The sequence below is a fragment of the Lissotriton helveticus genome, chromosome 7 (assembly GCF_964261635.1).
Source record: "Lissotriton helveticus chromosome 7, aLisHel1.1, whole genome shotgun sequence".
NCBI classification, from domain to species: Eukaryota; Metazoa; Chordata; class Amphibia; order Caudata; family Salamandridae; genus Lissotriton; species Lissotriton helveticus.
In genome coordinates, this window is record NC_136068.1 from 501,727,430 (window position 1) to 501,747,769 (window position 20,340).

Below are 20,340 nucleotides of genomic sequence, written 5' to 3' on the forward strand. Positions count from 1 at the left end.
CGCAGTAACTTGCCTTGCTACTATGCGTTGCGTGAAAGATTAGTACAACAGCCCCAAAGTCTCCTAATTGCACTTAAGTTATATGTACTGCTTTTCTTTCTTCAAATTCTCCTTTTTTCTCAGGACTTTCTTTTTCTCCCCTGATCCATGTACCTTCTTTAGAGGTGTACTCTAAATCTTTCCCTTCACTGACCAATGACAGCCTAGCAGCTGTGTTAGGCCTTCTGCCCCTAAACAGCGTAAGAGGTATCCTCCCTATTGTGAAATGTCAATTTGTAAATTTCTGCTTTTTGCTCCACATAATCTTTCCAATCTATCCAATCTGCATTTTTACTCCTCAATAGTTGGATAGCTTCCTGTAGCAATGTATTCAGCTTTAAAACAACCCTTTGGCCTTTGAGTTGATAATACACCAACTTTTTGTGTTTTACACTCCTCTTGCACGAAAGCACTAAACTTCCTTTGACACTAGTTAAACCCCATTGTCACAATTATTTTGGGAAAACCCTCTTTGCTGCATACTTCACTTGGGGGCACATGTAGAAAAATTAGGAATTGCTATTTCCTAATTGCAATTCTACCGAATCGCATTTAGAAAATTGCAATTTCTAATTTAAGAATACGTGCAAATACTCGATAGCATAGGTTGAAAATCGACCTATCTCACAAATGTTAATGAGGTAGGTCACAATTCACAACCCTTTAGGAATCACAGCCATCACAGGGATGGTGGTCCACTGGGGTCAGCAGACCACCATGTCTGTGACTACTTGAAAATAAAGCAATCTTTTATCAATGCTATCTTTTATTAAAGGAAAACAGGAGGCGTTCAAAAAAAGAAAATTAAACGTTTAGGTTTCTCTTTTTAAGAGCAAGCATGTACTCCCTTGGACGACCCCTGCCTGATCCCCAAAAATATTTTTTTTAACATTCTCAAAGTGGAAGTAGTCCTCCAGTGAACCAGGCCATTTGCGACAGCAAAAAGACTTTCAGCCAGATTCATGAAGCAAAAATCGGCTCGCAAAGGGCCAGATTCGCAGATTCTGCGAATCTGGACCTTTGCGAGCGCTTTTTTTTAATTTGGGATTCATCATCCCAAATGCAAAAATCGCAAAATTTGAAATCGCTAAATTGCGAGGAATTGCATTTAAGGAATCTCTATTTGAGATTCCTTAAATGCAATTCATGAACCATTTCAGAATTGCGAATTCACAATTTTGGGCCGCTATTTACCGCGAAGTCTGACTTCGTGGTAAATAGCGAAAACTTAGAAAAATGCACTTTAGTGCATTTTTCTAAGTTGGATGTTACACACACACACATGTCCTTTGGACATGTGTGTGCGCAACACCAGTGTAAATCACCATTTATGGGGTGCTACAGGGTATCCTTTGGACACCCTGGCACCCTTGAAATCGCATCCTTATTTGCGATTCGCTAATTGCTAATCGCAAATAAGGAATGACTCCCCATTCATTCCTATTGGCCTGGCCCATAGGAATGAATGGGGAGTCATTCCTTATTTGCGATTAGCAATTAGCGAATCCCAAATAAGGAAGTTGTAAAAATCGCTATAAATTTTGCGATTTCTACATGCATCCCGTTTAGCGAGTCTTTAATAGCGATTCTTTAATAATCGCTATTAAGGACTCGCAAAAGAGGAGCATGTTGAATCTGGGGGTATGTTTTTCTGGCCCTAAGAAACTTAATGACACTTTTTGTTTCAACATTATTGACTATTGTCATTTCTGGCCAGAGGGAACAGATATGTACCTCAACTATCAAGTAACTATCTTTCCCTCCATATGCCAGTCTCATTATGTCAAAAGCGTCATTATACAGTGGTTTGTCAGGTAAGACTCTTCCTACCATTGGTTGAAAATTCTATTAATTCCCTCATAACTCTCTCCACCTCTTTATCTTAGCCTGGTCATGATTAATCTCGCTAGATGGGTTCAGGGACACAGTGGAACACCAAATCCGCTTTCGTCAGTAAATAACACTCTAAGAATAGCACAAACAAATGGGATGAACCTTAAAATGTTTGTTTCGAAAACCCAAGTATAGTGAATAAAATATGAATGGTAATCACACAAAATAGGAAAATAAATGCAGCAATACATGACATGGCCATTGAAAATTATATGAACATTCCTAACATGGTTAGCAAGGTTCTAGCATCCTAACACTCTCTCAATGCTTCATATGTACTGTAAACCTAGGAACAGATTTGCCAAAGACCCTCTAGAGGGAGATCCTAGTTCAGTTTATGCAACCCATGACCAGTAGTGTTTCTTCAAATCAACCTTCCAAGGAATACGTTCTGGGCGACTAGTGTTCTATGCTGCTTGTAATCCCACAGAAGTCCGCTGCTGCTTCATGTTACTGAACCAGGTTATTCTGTGAAAAATGTCAGTGTTGGCTACATCCTGAAATGCTTCAATGCACGAGGCTAGCTCATGAGTGGACATCAGCCTCCTCCAGTATAGTAGAGGATGCAACCTGTCCTTGTACCTAAAGGATTTGCTGTCCATATCAAACTTCAGAGGGAGAAGCGGGGTGCTTGGCGGCAGATGGACGAGGTTTCTTTAAAATGTGTGCTTCATCCTGGAAAGCTCTGCAGTGCCTGAAAATCCCCAAAGCTCAGCCCCGTATAATGCCGTCTCTCCAGCCTTCATGTAATATCTGAAGTGCATCTGCTACTGGTTTGCTAGAAGGTGCTCGATCGTCTTTTAACAATGCACCAACAATTTGTAAGTTATATTTTGAGGGGTTGGGGAAGATACATCATCAAAGTCGGAGTCACGATTACTGTTAGTGTCTCTCTCCACTCTTAAATGTTTGATTCTAATACTTAATTTGAAGCAGAAGTTTGTGATTCAGCTTCTGGGTCAGTCAGTAGCAAAATATGCTTTATAATAACATTGAGGGCAGTTGAATAGGGCATAAAAAATCTTTTCAAGATATTTGAAATAACTCTGCTTTTATCAGCGTACACTACATTTACAGTATTCATAGGACGGGATGTTAATTCAAAAGATAATTGTCTTGCTGTTGGGGACAAGGTGCCTCGTGACCAGGCTCTCAAACCCATGGAATGCAGAAAGTTTACAAATTGGTACTACGTGATAACCTGAAGTTCCAGTTAACATCAAATATTCTTGATTTTGATATGCTTACGGCCTCAAAAAACCTTACATGCAATCCCCATTTGGAAAGTTGTTGAATGTAAAACAACACAAAGCACAGACACCTAGCACGAAGTGTGAGTATATATGGTTCCCCCACAGCAAAGAATAGATACTCGAGCTTGCAGCATATCCATGAATAGTGGCAACTGTAAAATATAAACTAGTAGTAGTAGCTGTGAAAATATTTGTTACAGAGCATGAACAATAACTCATCTACAACTTAACTCTTTGAAATGTTTACACATGTTTTACTGATGGAACTGCAAGTGTGTGTCAATAGAATTTTTTTTCAAGGTGAAAGGATCATGCAGTACTCTGTTTTTGTTGGTTTTATGAATCTGGGCACTTTACCACTGCTGATCAGTGCTAAAGTGCATATGCTCTCCCTATTGTAAATTGATTGGCTGTTTTAGTTTACCTGTCAGACCCTAGTACAGTGCACCAGGAGTGCCCAGGGCTCGTAAACCCAATGCTGCTGGTGGACTTGCAGCACTGGTTGTGCCACCCACAGAAGCAGCCTGTAAAAATGTGTCTAAGGTCTGCCATTGCAGAGCCTGTGTGCAGGTTGGTACTGCCATGTTGACTGAGCATGTGCACCCACTTGCCAGTCCCTAAACTTTCCCTATGTTTATATCAGACACCCCTATGGTAGGCCCAAGGGCAGGGTGCATTGTAAGTATAAGGTAGGACAAGCCCTGGTGTGTGTGGCATGTCCTAATAGTGAATTACAGCCATGTGCATTTATCACTATTGCAATGCTATCTGTTCCAAGTGTAGTTAGATTATTACATCCTATAATCCTAACTGACTCAGGGAACACAGTAGAAATTCGAGTTTAGTATGCCTGAACTCAGAATGATAAAATACATCTTCTGGTAATGTTGGTTTTAACATTCTGTGTTTGAAAATATCACTTTAAGAAAGTATGTATTTTCTTGTCTAACTATCCAAGCCTGCCTCTGTTAGGTTGTGTATTCCTTGTCTGGGGTTTGAGTGACATGGGCTGGGGGATTTCAGGGGACAGGTTGAGTCCGCCCAGTGGTGAATAGAGGGATCTGCATCTAGATGGGAGGGAGGAGTTGCACCTTGGACCCGAATAGGGCTGTGCCTTCCCTCCACAATGCTGGCTCCACCCCCTGTGGTGCGTCTGATGTCTCTGCCCTGCACTGTGAAAAGAAAGAAGGAGTCTTGTCAACAGAGTGCTCCAGAACTGGTTTGGACTGGGCAAAGGCCCCTCTGTCTTCAGAGGACAAAGGATTTTGGGGTATAAATATTGGAACCCTGATCCCAAGAAATTAGATCACTTTTGGGCAAACAAGAAGAAACCTTTGCTGAGGAGAGGAACCTGAAGAAACTGAGGCGAGACTATCCCTAAGCTGAAGTGCTGCTTGGGGGATTGGCCTGCAGTGGTTGCCTGGCTGCCAAAGAAAGGAGAAAGGACTTTATGTGCACTTTATTCAACTTGTAAAGGATCTCCAAGGGCTTGAGAGAAGAGTTTGCCTCCTGCTGAAGTCTCAGGGACAACAGACTTCAACCCCCAGCTCCCCAAGAGTTCTTTGGGAGTGCCTGCTGCTGTTTTGGGCCTTCTGCGGGACTGCATGTTGCAAGGAGCTGGAAGCGTCTCGCAACAAAGAAGTGTGTCGCCATCGCTGCTACTGCCGTCGCATCGTGGATGTCGCCACTGTAACTGTCATATTGCACTGCATCGAGAGAAGCGTCTCGCAATGAAGAAAAAGCGTGTCGCCAGCGCTGCTGCTGCCGTCGCATCTTGGATGTCGCCGCTGTAGCTGTCGTATTGCACCGCATCGAGAGAAGCGTCTCACAATGAAGGAGAAGTGTGTCGCCGTCGCTGCTGCTGCGTTGCATCGTGGATGTCGCCGCTGTATCTGTCGTATTGCACCGCATCAAGAGAAGCGCCTCGCATCTACAGTGAAGCGTGCCGCCGTCGGAGCTGCTGTCGTCGCATCACGGAACAAGGGTGTCACCGCTGCAGTTGTCGCATTGCACGGAAGCGTATCGCAACATCAGAGAAGAGTGTCGCCGCCAAAGCGGTTGTCGTCGCATCACGGAACAAGGGTTTCGCCACTGCAGCTGATGCATCGAGTCGAGACTTCTCGCATCATCGGAGAAGCGTGCTCCAAAACAAGAAGACAACCTCTTTATTTCTTTGCACCAAAATTTAAACGCATCACCATCTTTGCAACACTTTCGTTGCCCTGTGTGTCGCATCTAAAGGTACATTGACTCAAAGTGTTGTATTTTAAGATCTGAAGAGAACTAAGCTAAACCTACCATTTTAAGTATAGTATTGTGGATTTTTGTCGTTTATGGTCTTGTGTTAAATCTATATAAAGAATACTTCTTTTTTATATAAAACCTGTGTTGTGTCCATCTTTAGTGTTGTCACTGGCTTACCGTATGTGTTCACAAATGCTTTACACACTGCCTCTGAGATAAGCCTGTCTGCTCATGCCAAGCTACCAAGGGGGTAAGCAGGGGTTATTTTAGGAGTATACCCCCTTACCCTGACTAGAGGCAGGGGTCCCTATTTGTCACAAGTACCTACCTGTGCCAACTAGAGACCCCCAGCTAGCAGTGGAAAACGTGACTCTTATCTTCTGTTAAGTTGTGTTTCCCTGAGGACCCTCCTTACCCCTGCTGTGCTCCAATCCCTTGCTCGTGCACTATCAGGAAATATCACTGAACTGTTCAAACTCATACTTTCTGGAATGGTTTAGGCTCATACAACCAAGATGCATTCACCACACTACTGACAAAATTTGTATTTGGATCCATCTGATGTAAAAGAAATTCTCTCCTAATATCACTTCGGGATTTTTTTTAGAAAAGATGGGAGATAACCAACTGTGCATGGACAACATGTTGGATAGCTATCAGAAGCTGGTTGCTGAGGCATCAGTTTTTTTTTTCTAAGGCTTTGTCATGTATGGTAGGAGGTATAATGCGCTGTAGTTGGAAGTATGGGTCAGTGGATGGTTCCTTGAGCAGGGGCATGTTGGTGGCCTCTTTCCTGGTGTCTGGGAATGTGGTTGAGTCGATAGAGGCATTGAGGATGGGTGTTAGTGCTTCTCTGATCAGTAGGAGTGCTTTGGTGAAGGCATGGTGGGGGCAAGGGTCAGAAGGAGGGCCCAAGTGGATGGTCCTCACGGTGCCAGTGATTTTTATTGTGGTGATGACAGGCCACGAGGTCAGGGTTAGTTAATCAACTATGATGGGAAGTTGAGATGTGACAGTGCTGTGCTCTGGTTGAGGGTTGAAGTTGCTGTTTATGGAGGTGATTTTGTTACTGTAGAAATCCAAGAGCTTGTTGCAAAGGTCTTGTGAGCGGGTTATGTTGTTGGAGGCAGCAGGAGGTGTGGGGAAATCTTTGAAATATTGCTTTGAAAGTATGATCTGCAATTGGTTTAGATCCTTACTGTTGGGGCTCTCTCAAGTGTTGAGGCTGGTTGGCTACCTTTTGGTTGCCATGTGTTGTGATTGACTGTGGTGTGCTGCAAGGCTCCTCCTTTTCCTTGATGCAATTTAATCTCTGCGTTTAACCTCTGCTACACCTCAGCTACTCATTTGGATGCCAAGATTTTTCAAATATAGATGACACATAGATCATGGTTCAGCTTAACCAATAAGCACCAGATCTTTGACCCAACTTGAATGCTTTTTTGGACACTGTCCAGCAAATGATGGACCACAACTTCCTAACCATTAACACCGACAAGCCAAAGCTCTTACTTTTCAGTAGAAAAACTTCCCCAGAGCAACTGTTTACTGTCTTCTTCCATGGGTGAACCACCAATCGCTGTGGCAAAGGTCAAATCAAGTAGTGTGATTCTTCTTGAAAATCTGTTCCTTCACCCCTAATATTTCCCCTGTTGCAAACCCCTGCTTTGGATTACTGAAGGCACATAGGAAAATTCTACCATTCCTTGCAAGTGATTGTTGCGCTACAGTTATGCTCATGCTTTCCAGAGAGGTTGGCTACTTTAATTTCCTGAATTAAAGCCTCCCTGGTAGGCCCTAGAATATCCAGAATTATGAGGTAAGACTGTTCTGTAAACTAACCAAAAATGATCATGTGATGTTTTGAAATTGTAGGTTTCACTTGCTGTCCTTGGGCCAACGAATCAGGTGTAAGACCCTCTGCCTCTCTTATAAAATCTGCTACAATAAAATGCCATTATGAATCATCCTCTTCTTCTGGCTCCCGGATAAATAAACCTTGCAGTGAGGGGATAGTCATTCCGCTTTGATGACCCTACATTTTGGAATGAGCCTCAGGTCTCCTTCAGATGAAGCAAAAATGATCTGGTCTTTCAGAAATCAATCAAACCTTCCCTGTTTAAATAACAGAGGCCCTGGCCATTTACCATAATCTCAGTAATACTTGCTTTGGTACCAAAGGTTTATGTTATTTTAGGGTCAAATATTTCCATAGTAGACATCTGTAGGGAGGTGTGAGAATTTAGAACCTTATGATACAAGCAAGGTATGGCAAGTGCTGCAGGGCATAAGCTTAGGGTGTTGTGGAGAGGACAAAAAATAGACACCATTGTGTTTGCAATTAAATATCAACTTTTACTTAAAAAACGACCACATGTATTGTTGCATAGCGTCCACCCATTGGAGATTAAGTGAAATCACCAAGGAAATATTGTGCAGAGGGACATTGCACTTTTGCCTTAGCTGTAATCTGTTAAGCGTTAATATAGACATGTCAGGCATTTTTTAATTGTGCATATTCACTCTTAGTACTTCTGTTGGTACTACTGACAAACGGCAGATGGTAATTGTTTTGCAAGACAATGGGACTCATTATGTCAACCTCTGAAGGATGATAGGCTGAGTGGTACAAGGATTTGAACCTGCAGCTATGGCACTGGAGTAGATACATTATCCAGCTCAGCTATCATTACAGGTCGTTGTGTCATAAGCTTGTTTGATTAAAAAAAATATATAACAACTATAAGTGGAGTTTTATGCAAGTTGCTCTGGCAAATATTGGCCTTTTTGGTGCTAAATATAGCTAATTTCTATGTATGGTATTATAAACCTCTTCACAGCAACAGAAAATAAACTTCTCTTAACAATTCTGTTCTAATGTCAAATGTACTATTTACTTTCAAAGGCAAACGTGTTCTCCATTAGTTTCTGAGTTCTCACTGTATTGTCTTTTCACAATCCTTTGTGAGCGTAAATGAGTGGTTTTTTGCTGTACACAGAGGGTGCAGGGCATCCCTGCTGTGCTTTTTGTATTTCATCCCCCTTGCATATGGGTATCATGCAGGGAGACTGATGAAATAAACAAAACTTCTGCAAGCTCTTAGGGACTGAAGAGGGGAGTAGCAATACTTCACGCGAGGCTGACCTCCAGCCTCGCAGTCCAGCACAGCCCATAGAGGCTGATATAAAGCCCCTTCAGCCCATGGTTGTTGAGCCCCTGACGTCCACCCCCTCTGCTTTTACTTTTAGCACACCTATTTCTACTTCTGTTGTCTCCCTCATCAGGTGTTCCCATCCATCTACCCCTCTTTATCATCCCTCCTGCCTATCGATCTTAACTATTATCCCATCTATTCTGCCCTCTGTATCTTTCTGTCTGGTCTCTTTACGTTACATCTCTCGCACCTCATGGATCCCTCTACCTCATCTCTGTCTCTACCTCACTTTTCTGTTTATGCCATGTCTCCCACTATTATATTCTCTTTCCCTCTATGTCCTTTTTTGTACCTCCTAACGTCTCTATTTCTATTAACCATCAGAGCCAGAGGTCATAGGCTAGCCAGAGAAATTAACTCATACAAAAAGCAGGGAGGCAGGACAAGGTAGGGGAAGGGATTTAAGAAGAGCAGTGATTTGATTTTCCCTGCTGCTGCAAGAATGCCAGTTGTAAAGAGGCATTTATTTGTGATTAAACGTGTCTTGCTATTAACGCTATGATTTTGACTACTATGTGCATGTTTTATTTCAATATTTTGCACTATTTCACTAAACATCCACTAAGTTGCTCTCACCATGACTTTCCTACAAAGAGATGAACAGGGTGGTATAACACTGAATCCTTTGTAAAAAAAAATATATTTCATAAACAGAAATTCCACATCCACCTGTGATGGAGCGAGTTTCAGAATAATATTTTGTTCTGGCTCGCAAAGTTAAACTTCCATAATAAATAACTGTACTAATTGATTTGTGGTGAATTATTAACCAACTTAGATTAAAATGCATTTACATGAAATGAGGGACTAATACATGTGCTCTTTGTTGCATTTGCAAGTGTGTCGAAAATAATAAACTAACCTTGTCTATTGTCTTTGTCAGTATTAAATGCGGCTGATTAAATAATGGCATGTGCTTATTATATGTGCTTATGTTATGTCTTTTCGTCTTTATGTGGCATTAGCTCATGAAGGATTCTTTGCGGCTTAAATGAAGGTGGTAGATATAAACACGCTGCTCAGTGTGCTTCAGCTAGGTAACATATATTAATGGGATAATAATTAGCAAAGGGGGTGGGTAACAGAACGAGTCTCAATTCTCGAATTAATTAATGTCTTGTGTTTGTTTGAATACTAGTTGTCAAGGGAGAGGCCTAAGGCCTAGCGCTTAAAGATGGTGTTTAGAATCCTGTCCAGACTGGATCCTTGCACGTATTATGAAGTGGAAACTTTTACCACATCGACAGTTGTCAAAGAAATACTGATGAATGACTTTTGTGCAGGACATGCTCTGAGAGTGACAAAATCAAGGACAGGATGCGGCAAATCTGCCAAGCTGAGGAAGTAACGGTCTGAAACTTGAGAAATGTTGCATTTCCGAGGAAGCTAAAGACATGTTTTTAGTCAGACAATGGAGCCAAAGAAAAGGCTCGGTTTTGGAATGAAAATGTGATGAGCTAACGTGGACTGACATCTGTCAGCCAATAAAAACTCTGGATGGCAAAAGAAAGAATACATTTTAGTAAGATTAGCTAGACAGAAAAGGTATAAAACTTGACCCCTTTGACAGGAGGGCGCTTCTCGCTTTCTGATTCCAGTAGGGCGTGTCGTGCTGATGGACTTTGGCGCACGTAAGGATAATAGGCTTAAATTACTTTTTCCTATTAGGTGAATGTGAGTTTTAGACAGGGAAATAGACTTAGGGAATGGAAATCTGTTATTTGCTTTAACTCATACATGCTGATTTGCTTTGAAGACGTCAGCTCAATAATTCATTTTGCCTTAATAATCGCTGCTTTAATTGCTAATAAAATAAAGATTCACAAAGAATGCTTTTTGTTTAATAAAAAGGTTAATAAAATTAGATTTTGAAACAACAAGCTGGTCTTGTTTATTTATGGTCTAGTTACCATTAGCTGATCCATTTGCCTAAGTGACTTAATTAACATGATAAATGCATAAACCCATGGTAAGAAATGATAAACTGCAGTTGTATATAAATGTGTAAATAGTTTGTGAATAGGTTCTGATTAATTAGGTCACATGATTCAGTTGCCCAAAATTGTCTCGGTTGTTAATGGGCCTTGTGAGTGATTTATGATTAATGGTGAGTATTATGGTGTTGGGTAGCGTTGGTGAGACAGTTTTTCTATAGGGGCGCTGGATCACCTGCAATAAGAGACGACTTTATCAATGCTTGTTCACACTTTCTTTTGATACCATTTGGCTGGCAGACACCAAGCAGCTTGAGTTTTTAGCTGATATTGTGTGCTCACATTTCTGCAAATTTAAAGTACAATCCAACACCATTTGACATCAAGAGGATTCAGATTTGCCGAGAATGTAAAATACATTTTAATTGTTCCAAACAGGGGACCTCAAAATATTTCTTGACGGGGTCCAAAAATTATTTTAGTGGCTCTCCCCCCTATTAGAGACGTATGGTGAAAAACAGCAATGCAGAAGGTGAGCAGTTAGTCTGGGAAAAGAACTTTAGCAAAAAATACCCTTTAGGCTCCATTTTTTCATGTTTTACTGCTGATAACAAAGGCAGCCGCGCTTCAATTCTTGAGTGTTTAGTGTGCTGCGAGTAATTTCTGAGTATAGTTAGAAATTTGCTGTCCGTGCCTGGCCTCCTCTCGTTCTTACACGACCAAGCATGTTTTCTAGAAAATATCTGGAAATATTTCTTATAGCTTTACTTTCTCACCGCCCTGAAACCCCTCAAAAGGCAGGACGGTGAAGGGTCAATGATGGAGAAGGACAAGAGGGAGTGATAATCAAATAAAAGGAGACAACACTGTGGGACATCAGCGCAATATACGCCCACCATGTTGCCCGCCTAGCCCGTTGTAACCCCCACGGAGCCCGCGAGGCAATGCTACCACTGTACTGTATGTATATATGAAAATTTGCTAATAAAAACTTTTGAAAGAAAAAAAAAGACATACTTCTTGAAATAATATTAAAAAAAGAAATGAGAACAGCAAGAGAGCCGGAGAGAAAAAAGATACCTCTACTAATGTGTACATAATTCGAAAAATGCAGAGAGAACCCACAATGAAAAAGATTTCCAAGCAAAGACCTCATAGGGTTGCTGATAAGTAAGTCGTTTTGGAAGAAATAGAGTGAGACGTCTGTATTAAGGACTTGTAAGAATTTCACCCTCCCCAATACATTTGTAATAAAGATTCCAAAAGAACAGAAAGAGAGAAGACAAAAGAGATACTAAACGCAGCAATCTGTTCTTGCCTGTGCTCCATTTATTAGACCATGGTATAAAGTCCAGGGTGCAGCAGTTGCAGTGCACCGGGCCCTTTGTCCTGAAGGGCCCCGAAGGGCCCCTCTGAACCCTGAATATTGTTGAATAAGGGCCAATTTCCTTCCTTGCACCAGCCAGGGCCCATCACACACAGGCTGCGCGACTGGGTAACTCCAGTGCCTCCTTTCTATGATAAACAATGTCACCCATGTCCATCTCACCTACCGAGAAGTAGACCGTCTTGTTGGGGAACACCCCGCCTATGACGATGTCAGCTCCGTCCATCCCTCCGTTGGGGCTGAGGCCGAACCCCAGCCACCCCGTGGTCTGCGCGCGCAGCTCGAACACCGCCAGCCTCGCTGCGCGGTCCAGGCCCCAGAGGAGCTCCACTGTCCCGTCCTCGCGCAGGGCCTGGGAGAAACCAAGCTCCACCGGAAGCTGGGGGGTGACCAGGGGCAGGACGCCACAGAGCAGGGCCCAGCCGAGTGCCATCTTTGGGACCGCTTCTAGCGCCACGGACCGCTCCGGAGCAGGGTGAGAGCTTCGCACGGCTGCACTCAACGTGCAAGTGACGAGAACGATACACCACAGGAAATATTAGACTGTTTTGTGAAATATATGCCGCGGTGAAATATTGTAAAGTAACCACCCCTAACTTCCTCCCCCAAAACAATGAAGGTCTTTCCTAAAGGACTATTATCTGCAAAGCTGGACCCACCCCACTCCCAGAGGTTTCAGTTGCACAAGTGCTGCTCAGCATCCCCTCCCCTGCCGGCACCACACCTTACACTTACTACCGGACTGGCATTGTTTCCGTTTCTAGGTTAAATACCTCCTAGCATGTAGTATTACATTCCCTTTTGTAGAAGGACCGATTGTCTAACTGAGGAGTCTTACACTTGTATCTGTTCCAACGTTATCCTATGAGATGTGGCATGTGGGAGCTTCCCAGAGTCAGCCAGTAATAGTGCAGGCTGCATTCTTGTCCACATATGAAGGACAGGGGCAGCAGCAGTGCAGGTTTCACCTCACTGCCCCATGTCCGCAAGGTCCACCACCACTTTAAGGACTAATAGAGGCGTTCATCCAGTCCTTGAGTTTGTCCACAGCAGCAGCAAGGAGAACAAACAGCTCCCGATTTGGAGTGGTCCAGATTTACATGCAGGGATACCATTTCCGGCCGGTACCCTTACACCCGCATCCAGCTATTCTTTTTGTCCGCAGAATGGGGAATAACAGGCAGATCTGAAATTATTACTTCCAATTCCACATGTGGAATCCTCACTCCTGGGACAAATCCACTTCCATTTATTACCTGTTTTTAGTAGGTGGTAAAAGGCAACAGGGTGCTGTGAAGGGCGGGGTTCATGAGGTGAGAGTGGGAGGGGGCAGGGGAGGTTGGTGCTAGCCAAGTGGGAAACAGTCCGAGCTCTCCTCATGCTGTAAGGGGGGGTTCTCTTGCAGTTAATCCACATTTGATGTTACCAGTTTGATGTTCTGGTAGGTGAAAGCAGGCAGGGTGTTCCCACACCAGAGAAATGCATGTGCATTAAAAAGAGGCCAGTTGTAACTGGGCAGAGTTTAATCCCACCTGGGATACCGCTCTGCCCTCCTGATAATCGGGGCCTATAGAGTTAATGATGATGGTGATTTGCAGTGATATGGCACCTACTCCTGATGTAATGATTTGAGGTCTCCCCCTTCAATACCCAACTATTCATACATAATTATCCTACTATCTAACCCTGTCAACACCTCATAACCATCCTCATATTATATGCCATTTACCCATGGCCAAATAATCCATACTGGCCTGCCACGTGGTAACCCAGTCCCCGAAGCAGCTGTGCCCCAGGTTCATCTGCAAGGAAGCCACCTTCATCATCAACCACTTTAATTGCCACTCCTCACCCCTCTAATTCATTGTCTTAAAGAAAGCCGAATAGATGTAGAGGACACAGACATTTCTCTGGCCCTTTACAACAAGCATGCATGTGTTGTCGATTCCCCCTTACCTCTTGCTAAAGAAAACCCTCTTGATAGGTCTACCCCAGTCCTGAACATCAAATGCTCCTCCTTTGAGAGGCAAACTGTCTGCCTCTTCCGCCCATGCCGATAGTGCCATGCTATTCTGACCACTAGACCCTGCTGGAGCTACATTTAAGCAATTCACTACCCTCTCAACCTTGCCCTCAGCTCTTTCTCTACCCCTTCATCAGGTCCAAAACCTTGTCCAGGTCCTAAGATTTATTTTCAACACCTTCCTCAGCCTCACCAGTATTCATTATCTTTCCAATCATTCTATTGGTACGACTTTGACCGTCATCTAAAATTCACCCCTACGCACCATCACTCTCGTCTTCAAGTGATCCCCAGCATTCCCTCCATTTCAATAACGCATCCTTTTTTTTTAGGTAGGTATGAGCTATGTAACCAAAGAGGAAATGGAACCCAGAGAAGGATTATGGGTCATCTCTATTCAGCAAATGTTTTGTTGGAGTATTAGACTTGATTTGTTGGAGTGTCAGTCACATTTTGTGTCAATTCACAGGGGTCATCACCCTTCAGCCATTGATTTGTTAGCAGTGTCTTTCAAATTTTTGATCAACCAAAAAGACAGTCATTTAGTGATTAAATTGTGAGTTATCATGAGTGACAGTGTTTTGACAGTTTGCATCTGAGTCTACCTTGAGAAGGCTTGAGTATCAACAGTCTGCAGCCACAGCCATGTCACCTTGTGCACAGGTCCTCCAGGCACCTGTAATGTTTGGTACAAACAAAAGGACACAGCAGCGGGGCCACTCATTTGAAGGGATGCTTTCGGCAGCATTTATGGTGCGCCACATTGGGATTGGCATCCGAGGCACTCTACAGTGCCGAGCACTACCTAGATTGTATTTGTTTAGTAAGGCGGCTCAACTAATACAAAGCTTTGTAGGATGAGGCCATGCAATGCTCCACTGGAAAAGCTTGGGTTTTGTTGAGCTCCTATTCTGCGTGTTGCCTCTGTAAAATAATTAGGCCGCTGGGTTTTTAGTGCTTATTTTTTATGGATTGCAGTAGTGTTTTCTCTGTGTGTTCCAATTTTTTTTTTAATCAGTGCTTATCGGTGTTTATTCAGCTGCCTAACCTTCAAAATAGACAAAACTGTATTTTCCAGTGTTTACAAAATATGTCATTTTTTTGCAGTGACTGTTATAAAGCACATAACTATAGGAGAACTAATGCAAGGTATGTAGTGTCTTCCTATTGTCAGAGTGTCCAATGGACTTTTATTAGTGTTTTAAGCATAGAAAGTATGTGCCTTGCACTCTCACTCACATCTCATTACCCTGTCTCAAATCTCATTACCTCTCACACTCACCCTGCCAGGACGGAGTCTGGTATACGGGACGTTTAATGGATTAACAAACCAAGAAAGCTACGTTCAACTGTTTTGATAAACACATTGCTGGACAAAGTTAGTGATCATTCACCTACTTCTTACTGATTATTATGACACTGTAGGGGCGGTCTGCCCTGCTAACAGCATAATACTTTGTGAAATATTTAAAACTGTGAATTAGTCATGATGAATATGTTTACACGGAATGGTCTGTTTTCTCAGTTACTATAGGTTTGAATCTAAAACAGGTTTGACTAGAAATAATCCAGAGGATAGGCAGCCTCTGTGTGTGACACAACACGGAGGAAGCATATGCGCATGACCAAATTTTGCTTCATTCATTTTGAGTATTATGAAGTTGCAGCCATACCGCGCTGTAATCACCAGGAGAGAAGGAGCCTGCACGTACAGAGTAGGAGAACAAAAGGAAGCATCGAAAACATTGTGGAGAGCCACAGCCTCCACATATGGAGGGTAACAAGAAGCCAGGGCCGGCTTTAGCGCTGGTGGCGCCCTGTGCGACAATGTTTGTTGGCGCCCCCCCAATGACCACCTCCACCACGGATTCTTTCACTAGCACCCTTTAGCAGTTACCAAGTCTCTAAACCACTCGCTATCAGAAGCATTGATTTAGTTATATAGCGCCACTCATACCACTAGTGTAGGGTGTCAGAGCACTTTGCATCACACACACATTGCACAGAGATAATCAATCATACGTGTGTAAATTTGTGTATAGGAAATGTTACATAAGCCAAAGGACTAAGTGCCACATGCATTAAAGTCAGGGTTTGTGAATCCTAAATAGCGAATCGCTATTTAGGACTCGCAAATCCCTAGCCATGTAGGGATCGCAAAAACAAAATGAGATTCCTACATATTCCTTAATTGCGACTCGTAACTTGCGAGTCGCAATTAAGGACTAGCTACCCATTCATTTCTATGGGCCTAGAGGCCCATAGGAATGTATGGGAATTGCATGCACAATTTGCGAGTACCAAATAGGTATTCGCAAATTGCGCATGCAATTTCAAGGGTGCAAGGGGGCCAAAAGGACACCCTGTTGCATCCTTGAAATTGAGCTGTTACCACATGTTGCGCACATACATGCCCCAGGGCATGTGTGTGTGTAACATGGAACTTTCCAAAATGCACTTTAGTACATTTTTCTAAGTTTTTGCAAATTATCATCAAGTTCAAATTGATGGTAATTTGCCATCCCTAATTGCGAATTCGCAATTTGGAATTGCATCATGCATTGCATTTAGGGAATCGCAAATTAAGATTCCCTAAATGCATTTGCAATTTAAGTAATCGCAAATTTTGCAATTAATTGAATTCTGAATTTGCATTTGGGTTCATGCATCCCAAATTCAAAATTACCGGTCGCAAAGGGGCAGATTCTGCGAATCTACCCGTTTGCGATCGGTATTTTCGTTGATGCATGTGCCCCTAAAAGCGTAGGAGTCACATGCCATCCATACTGGTAAGCAGTATAGTTTGAGAGTGCTTGGTCAGGAGACGCACAAACTCAGAGTCGAAAAAGAAACAGCATAGTTGGGAGTTTTCTTTAATAATAAGAATCGATTTCTAGCCAAATTAACCCTTTTTGCAACATTAATCAATGTTTTAATGTATGCTTTGTAGTGTGTATGAAGTTCTATGAAGAAAGTTAATAGCTCACTATTCTATATCAGGACTGAAGTTATAAATTGCAAATAAGAAAAGGATGTCTTTTTTAAAAGCAGTAACCTGCTTATCTGTTTAAACTATATGCACTCTGTAATTTACTTGGTACATGTCCTTTGCAGCAGGCATATTAACCCTCTGCACTAACGTCACATAAGTCAAATCCGCAACTGTACAAAAACTCTGATCTCTCTTCAGGAATGACATTTATCACAGTAGTTATCTTGACAGTTTTGTGAGGCCTGGTAATTGCTGGGGGAAAGAAACGCTGCAGCAGGTGCTTCATAAACATAATAAACTTGCAAACACGGCGCCCCAGGAAGCCAGCACCCGGTGCGGTGGCACCGGTCGCACCACCCTAGAGCCGGCCCTGCAAGAAGCTATTATGCAGCTATCAAGGGCTGAGAGCCATCTTGATTGTACTCCTGTCAATCAAAGCATGGCAGTTTCTATAGGCAGACGAAGGTTCCAACAAGTTTCCCAGGTGGTCATCTCCTAGGAAACCCACAAGTATCAGCAGAAGCTGAACCAGTGAGAGGACTAGCACTGGCAAGCCCACTTCTTATTGATGCAGGTCAATAAGCCAGAGCGCAGCTTCAACAAGACAAATTACAGCTTCATGCTGTAAAACTTGCTGCTATGAAATGGCCTCAATGAGTGCAGAATGCAGGCTATAGTCAAATCCAATACCCATGCAGCAGGGCAGGTAACGGGCCAGAAAGGAAGGGGCTTTAATGTGAGTATTACTCAGCTGCTCGAACATGACAAAGGCAGGTATGTTACCCGCGCACTGGGATTCATTTTGCCATTCCTATCCCGCAGATATTCCCCCTCGAGACCGCGGGGACTTTCCGAAGAGGCACTTCATTTTCTTTTGAAGGGATAATTAGTATGATAATCCGGAATAAAAGAGTGTGTGCAGTAAAGATACTTTGCCTCACGTTATATTAATGTGTGCCTCATTAGCCGATACCAGTAATAAATAGCACGGTACAACGCAAAATGAAAAGGGGGGGGCCCTCGGCCCCCCCGCACGCATGGCGGCGCGGCGACCGTCGCCCCCCCTTTCCCCATTGTTGTCTCTCGGTGGTGGGGGCGGGCCCTGGGGGGCGCGACCCACCACCGATTGGCCGGCGGCCTCCCTGACCCGGATACAAGGTAGAAGGTCCGGGTCAGGGGGGGCGGGCTACAGGAGGGGCGGGCCGGGGGGGCGTGCCCCCCCGCCTGGCCCCTCGGGAATAAAGAGGTGGGGAGCGCCCAGGAGACCCCCTTGTCCCTGGACGCTCCCTCACAGAACGGTGTGCCCCGCGCTCGGGGCTTCTTTGTTTTGTCAATTTCTCGTTTTTGTATTACAGGTATCGACTGATGGCTGGAGAAGGTCGTCGCGATTGGTATCGTCGGAGCCCGTGAGCCGGAAGATCTACGGCGGTACAGGAGCAAGATATGGCACAAGGAGAGTCGGAGGCCCAGACGAAGTTGAGAGCTTCCGGGAGGGCAGCGGCAAGCAGGGACAACGCCGATTCGGCAAAGGGCCCGGATGTGGGCTTAATCAAGGTGAGCCATTGGCCGTGGTGCTCATGCAGGCGAGGAGGGGGATTAAGGTTTGCACTCTTGGTTCTGTTATTTTGTTAATTTTGGAAAATGGGACAGAGAGAGGTTTCCCCCGTTAGCTAGCGCTGGATCCCTGATCAGCACAGCCGGGGGAGGCAGGTCGCGTGAGGAATACGGGACGGGGGTAGGGTTAGGCTACATAGAAATCACCCTCCGTCCTGCTTTAAATAACCGATGCCGTTGCAGGCCGCATACAGGAATCTCCCTCCGCGTGGGCTAGCCGGTGCCGAAATAAATCAGTTGGTAGAGCTTTAGACGGAAGATCTAAAGGTCCCTGGTTCGATCCCGGGTTCCGGCAATGGTGTTTTCATTTTACATGACATTTTGGAGATCCTAATTCTTAAATGAGTTTACATTTCTCTTAGGCTTATACTCTGCGAATTGTATTCACATTCAGCAAACAAAACACATTGAGAATAAGACTCAAGGTTTTCTTCGTTTCGATGTCCGAATTTCCCGAGACAGATTTTGTGGGTTTGTGCTGCTCCAGACATTCTCCGTGCGGCAAGAGAGGCAGAAGCGTCTGAGGGCTAAGCCGATGGTTTTAACATCCATGCTTCTCAGATAAAGGAACAGCAGCCACATAATAAAGTTAGAACCTACTGGGCTCCTTAATCGCCGTAGTTCAGGGCGATAGAACAATACTGCATAGTCAAAACTTAACCCTCCAAAACCGGGTAAATTAAAACGCTGCGGTAGCATCAATGATTTTAACGGGACAGCCCGCGCATGAAAGGTTCGAGCCCTCGGTTCTCCTTGAATTTTTACTGATGTTTCTTTCACGTGTGGAGTTATGAGGAAATCAATCATGTAATGTCGGAAAGTGGTGTGGGGTTTTTAGAACAATCATCCGACATTACATCACATTTTGTTAACGCAAGTCAGAGTATTCATATTTAGGGGAAATATTGTAAAATGATTGAATAAATTGGCCAGACACCCCCGACCCCTAGATTAGTTACTTCTAATTATTTCATAAAGATTTAAATATTACAAGCGGCATGAAACAGTGGAGGGAACATTGGCTCTATCTATCCTTCCTGCCTGAAATAGAGACTATTTACTCAGGGGTACTTTTTAATGTTGTTCACAATGCATGTGTGTGTGAAGTACCGCGAATGAAGTAAATATTGCAAATGAGAACAAACTAAGACAGTTTTGAAACTATCGTAAGATTCTGCCCCGTGTTGCCTTTTCTTATACTAAATCCAATACTGAATTAAAAAAGCGCACAGCAGAAATGCCCGAGAGATTTTAGGAACCGGTGAGACACGTACCTAACACACTGGCACACAGACATTGGTGGCAGTTGTTAGATTTTAATTTTCTCATATTCAGTTTGTCAAGGATTGCGGTAGTGTTGACTCATCCCTCGTGAATGCACGTTTCGCGCAGCGCACTGACCGCGTGCGATTAGTGGTTAGGGACAGCTGCCCGGCGTAACGCGGAAGCGTCCGTCCACCTGTCCCCCGGAGCCTCACTTTACCTCGGCAGCTCGCTGCACACTTGAATGACTTGACTGTCCATTGGTCTGAAGATCAGTGGTGACGTCAGTTACATCACTGGCCCTAGACATACGAAATGCCCCTTTTTAACATCGTGACATTGCAGGATCGACCCCCTTGTTGGGCACCCCCTTCCCCCCTCAGCAGGCTCCTAGTTGCTGTTAGTCACCCAGGAAGAAGGAGTGGATAATACATAATGAAAACAGTGTTCTTAAAGTGCTGTTACTGTGACAGTAAATCTGTT

General features: G+C 43.7%; 1 protein-coding gene and 1 long non-coding RNA gene across 2 annotated transcripts in view; one reads left to right on the forward strand and one right to left on the reverse strand.

The window, feature by feature from the left end:
- LOC144768681 (putative DBH-like monooxygenase protein 2) overlaps positions 1-12,434 on the reverse strand; it is a 335,111-nt gene extending 322,677 nt beyond the window's left edge. The window contains exon 1 of the mRNA XM_078652511.1: positions 12,132-12,434. Coding sequence (XP_078508637.1) covers positions 12,132-12,398 — 267 coding nt within the window. The 5' untranslated portion in view covers positions 12,399-12,434. The remainder of the gene's footprint in view (positions 1-12,131) is intronic.
- Positions 12,365-20,340, forward strand: part of LOC144768682 (uncharacterized) — a 110,725-nt gene continuing 102,749 nt past the window's right edge. The window contains exons 1-3 of the long non-coding RNA XR_013598610.1: positions 12,365-12,440; positions 15,096-15,137; positions 18,336-18,534. This is a non-coding gene — a long non-coding RNA (uncharacterized LOC144768682). The remainder of the gene's footprint in view (positions 12,441-15,095; positions 15,138-18,335; positions 18,535-20,340) is intronic.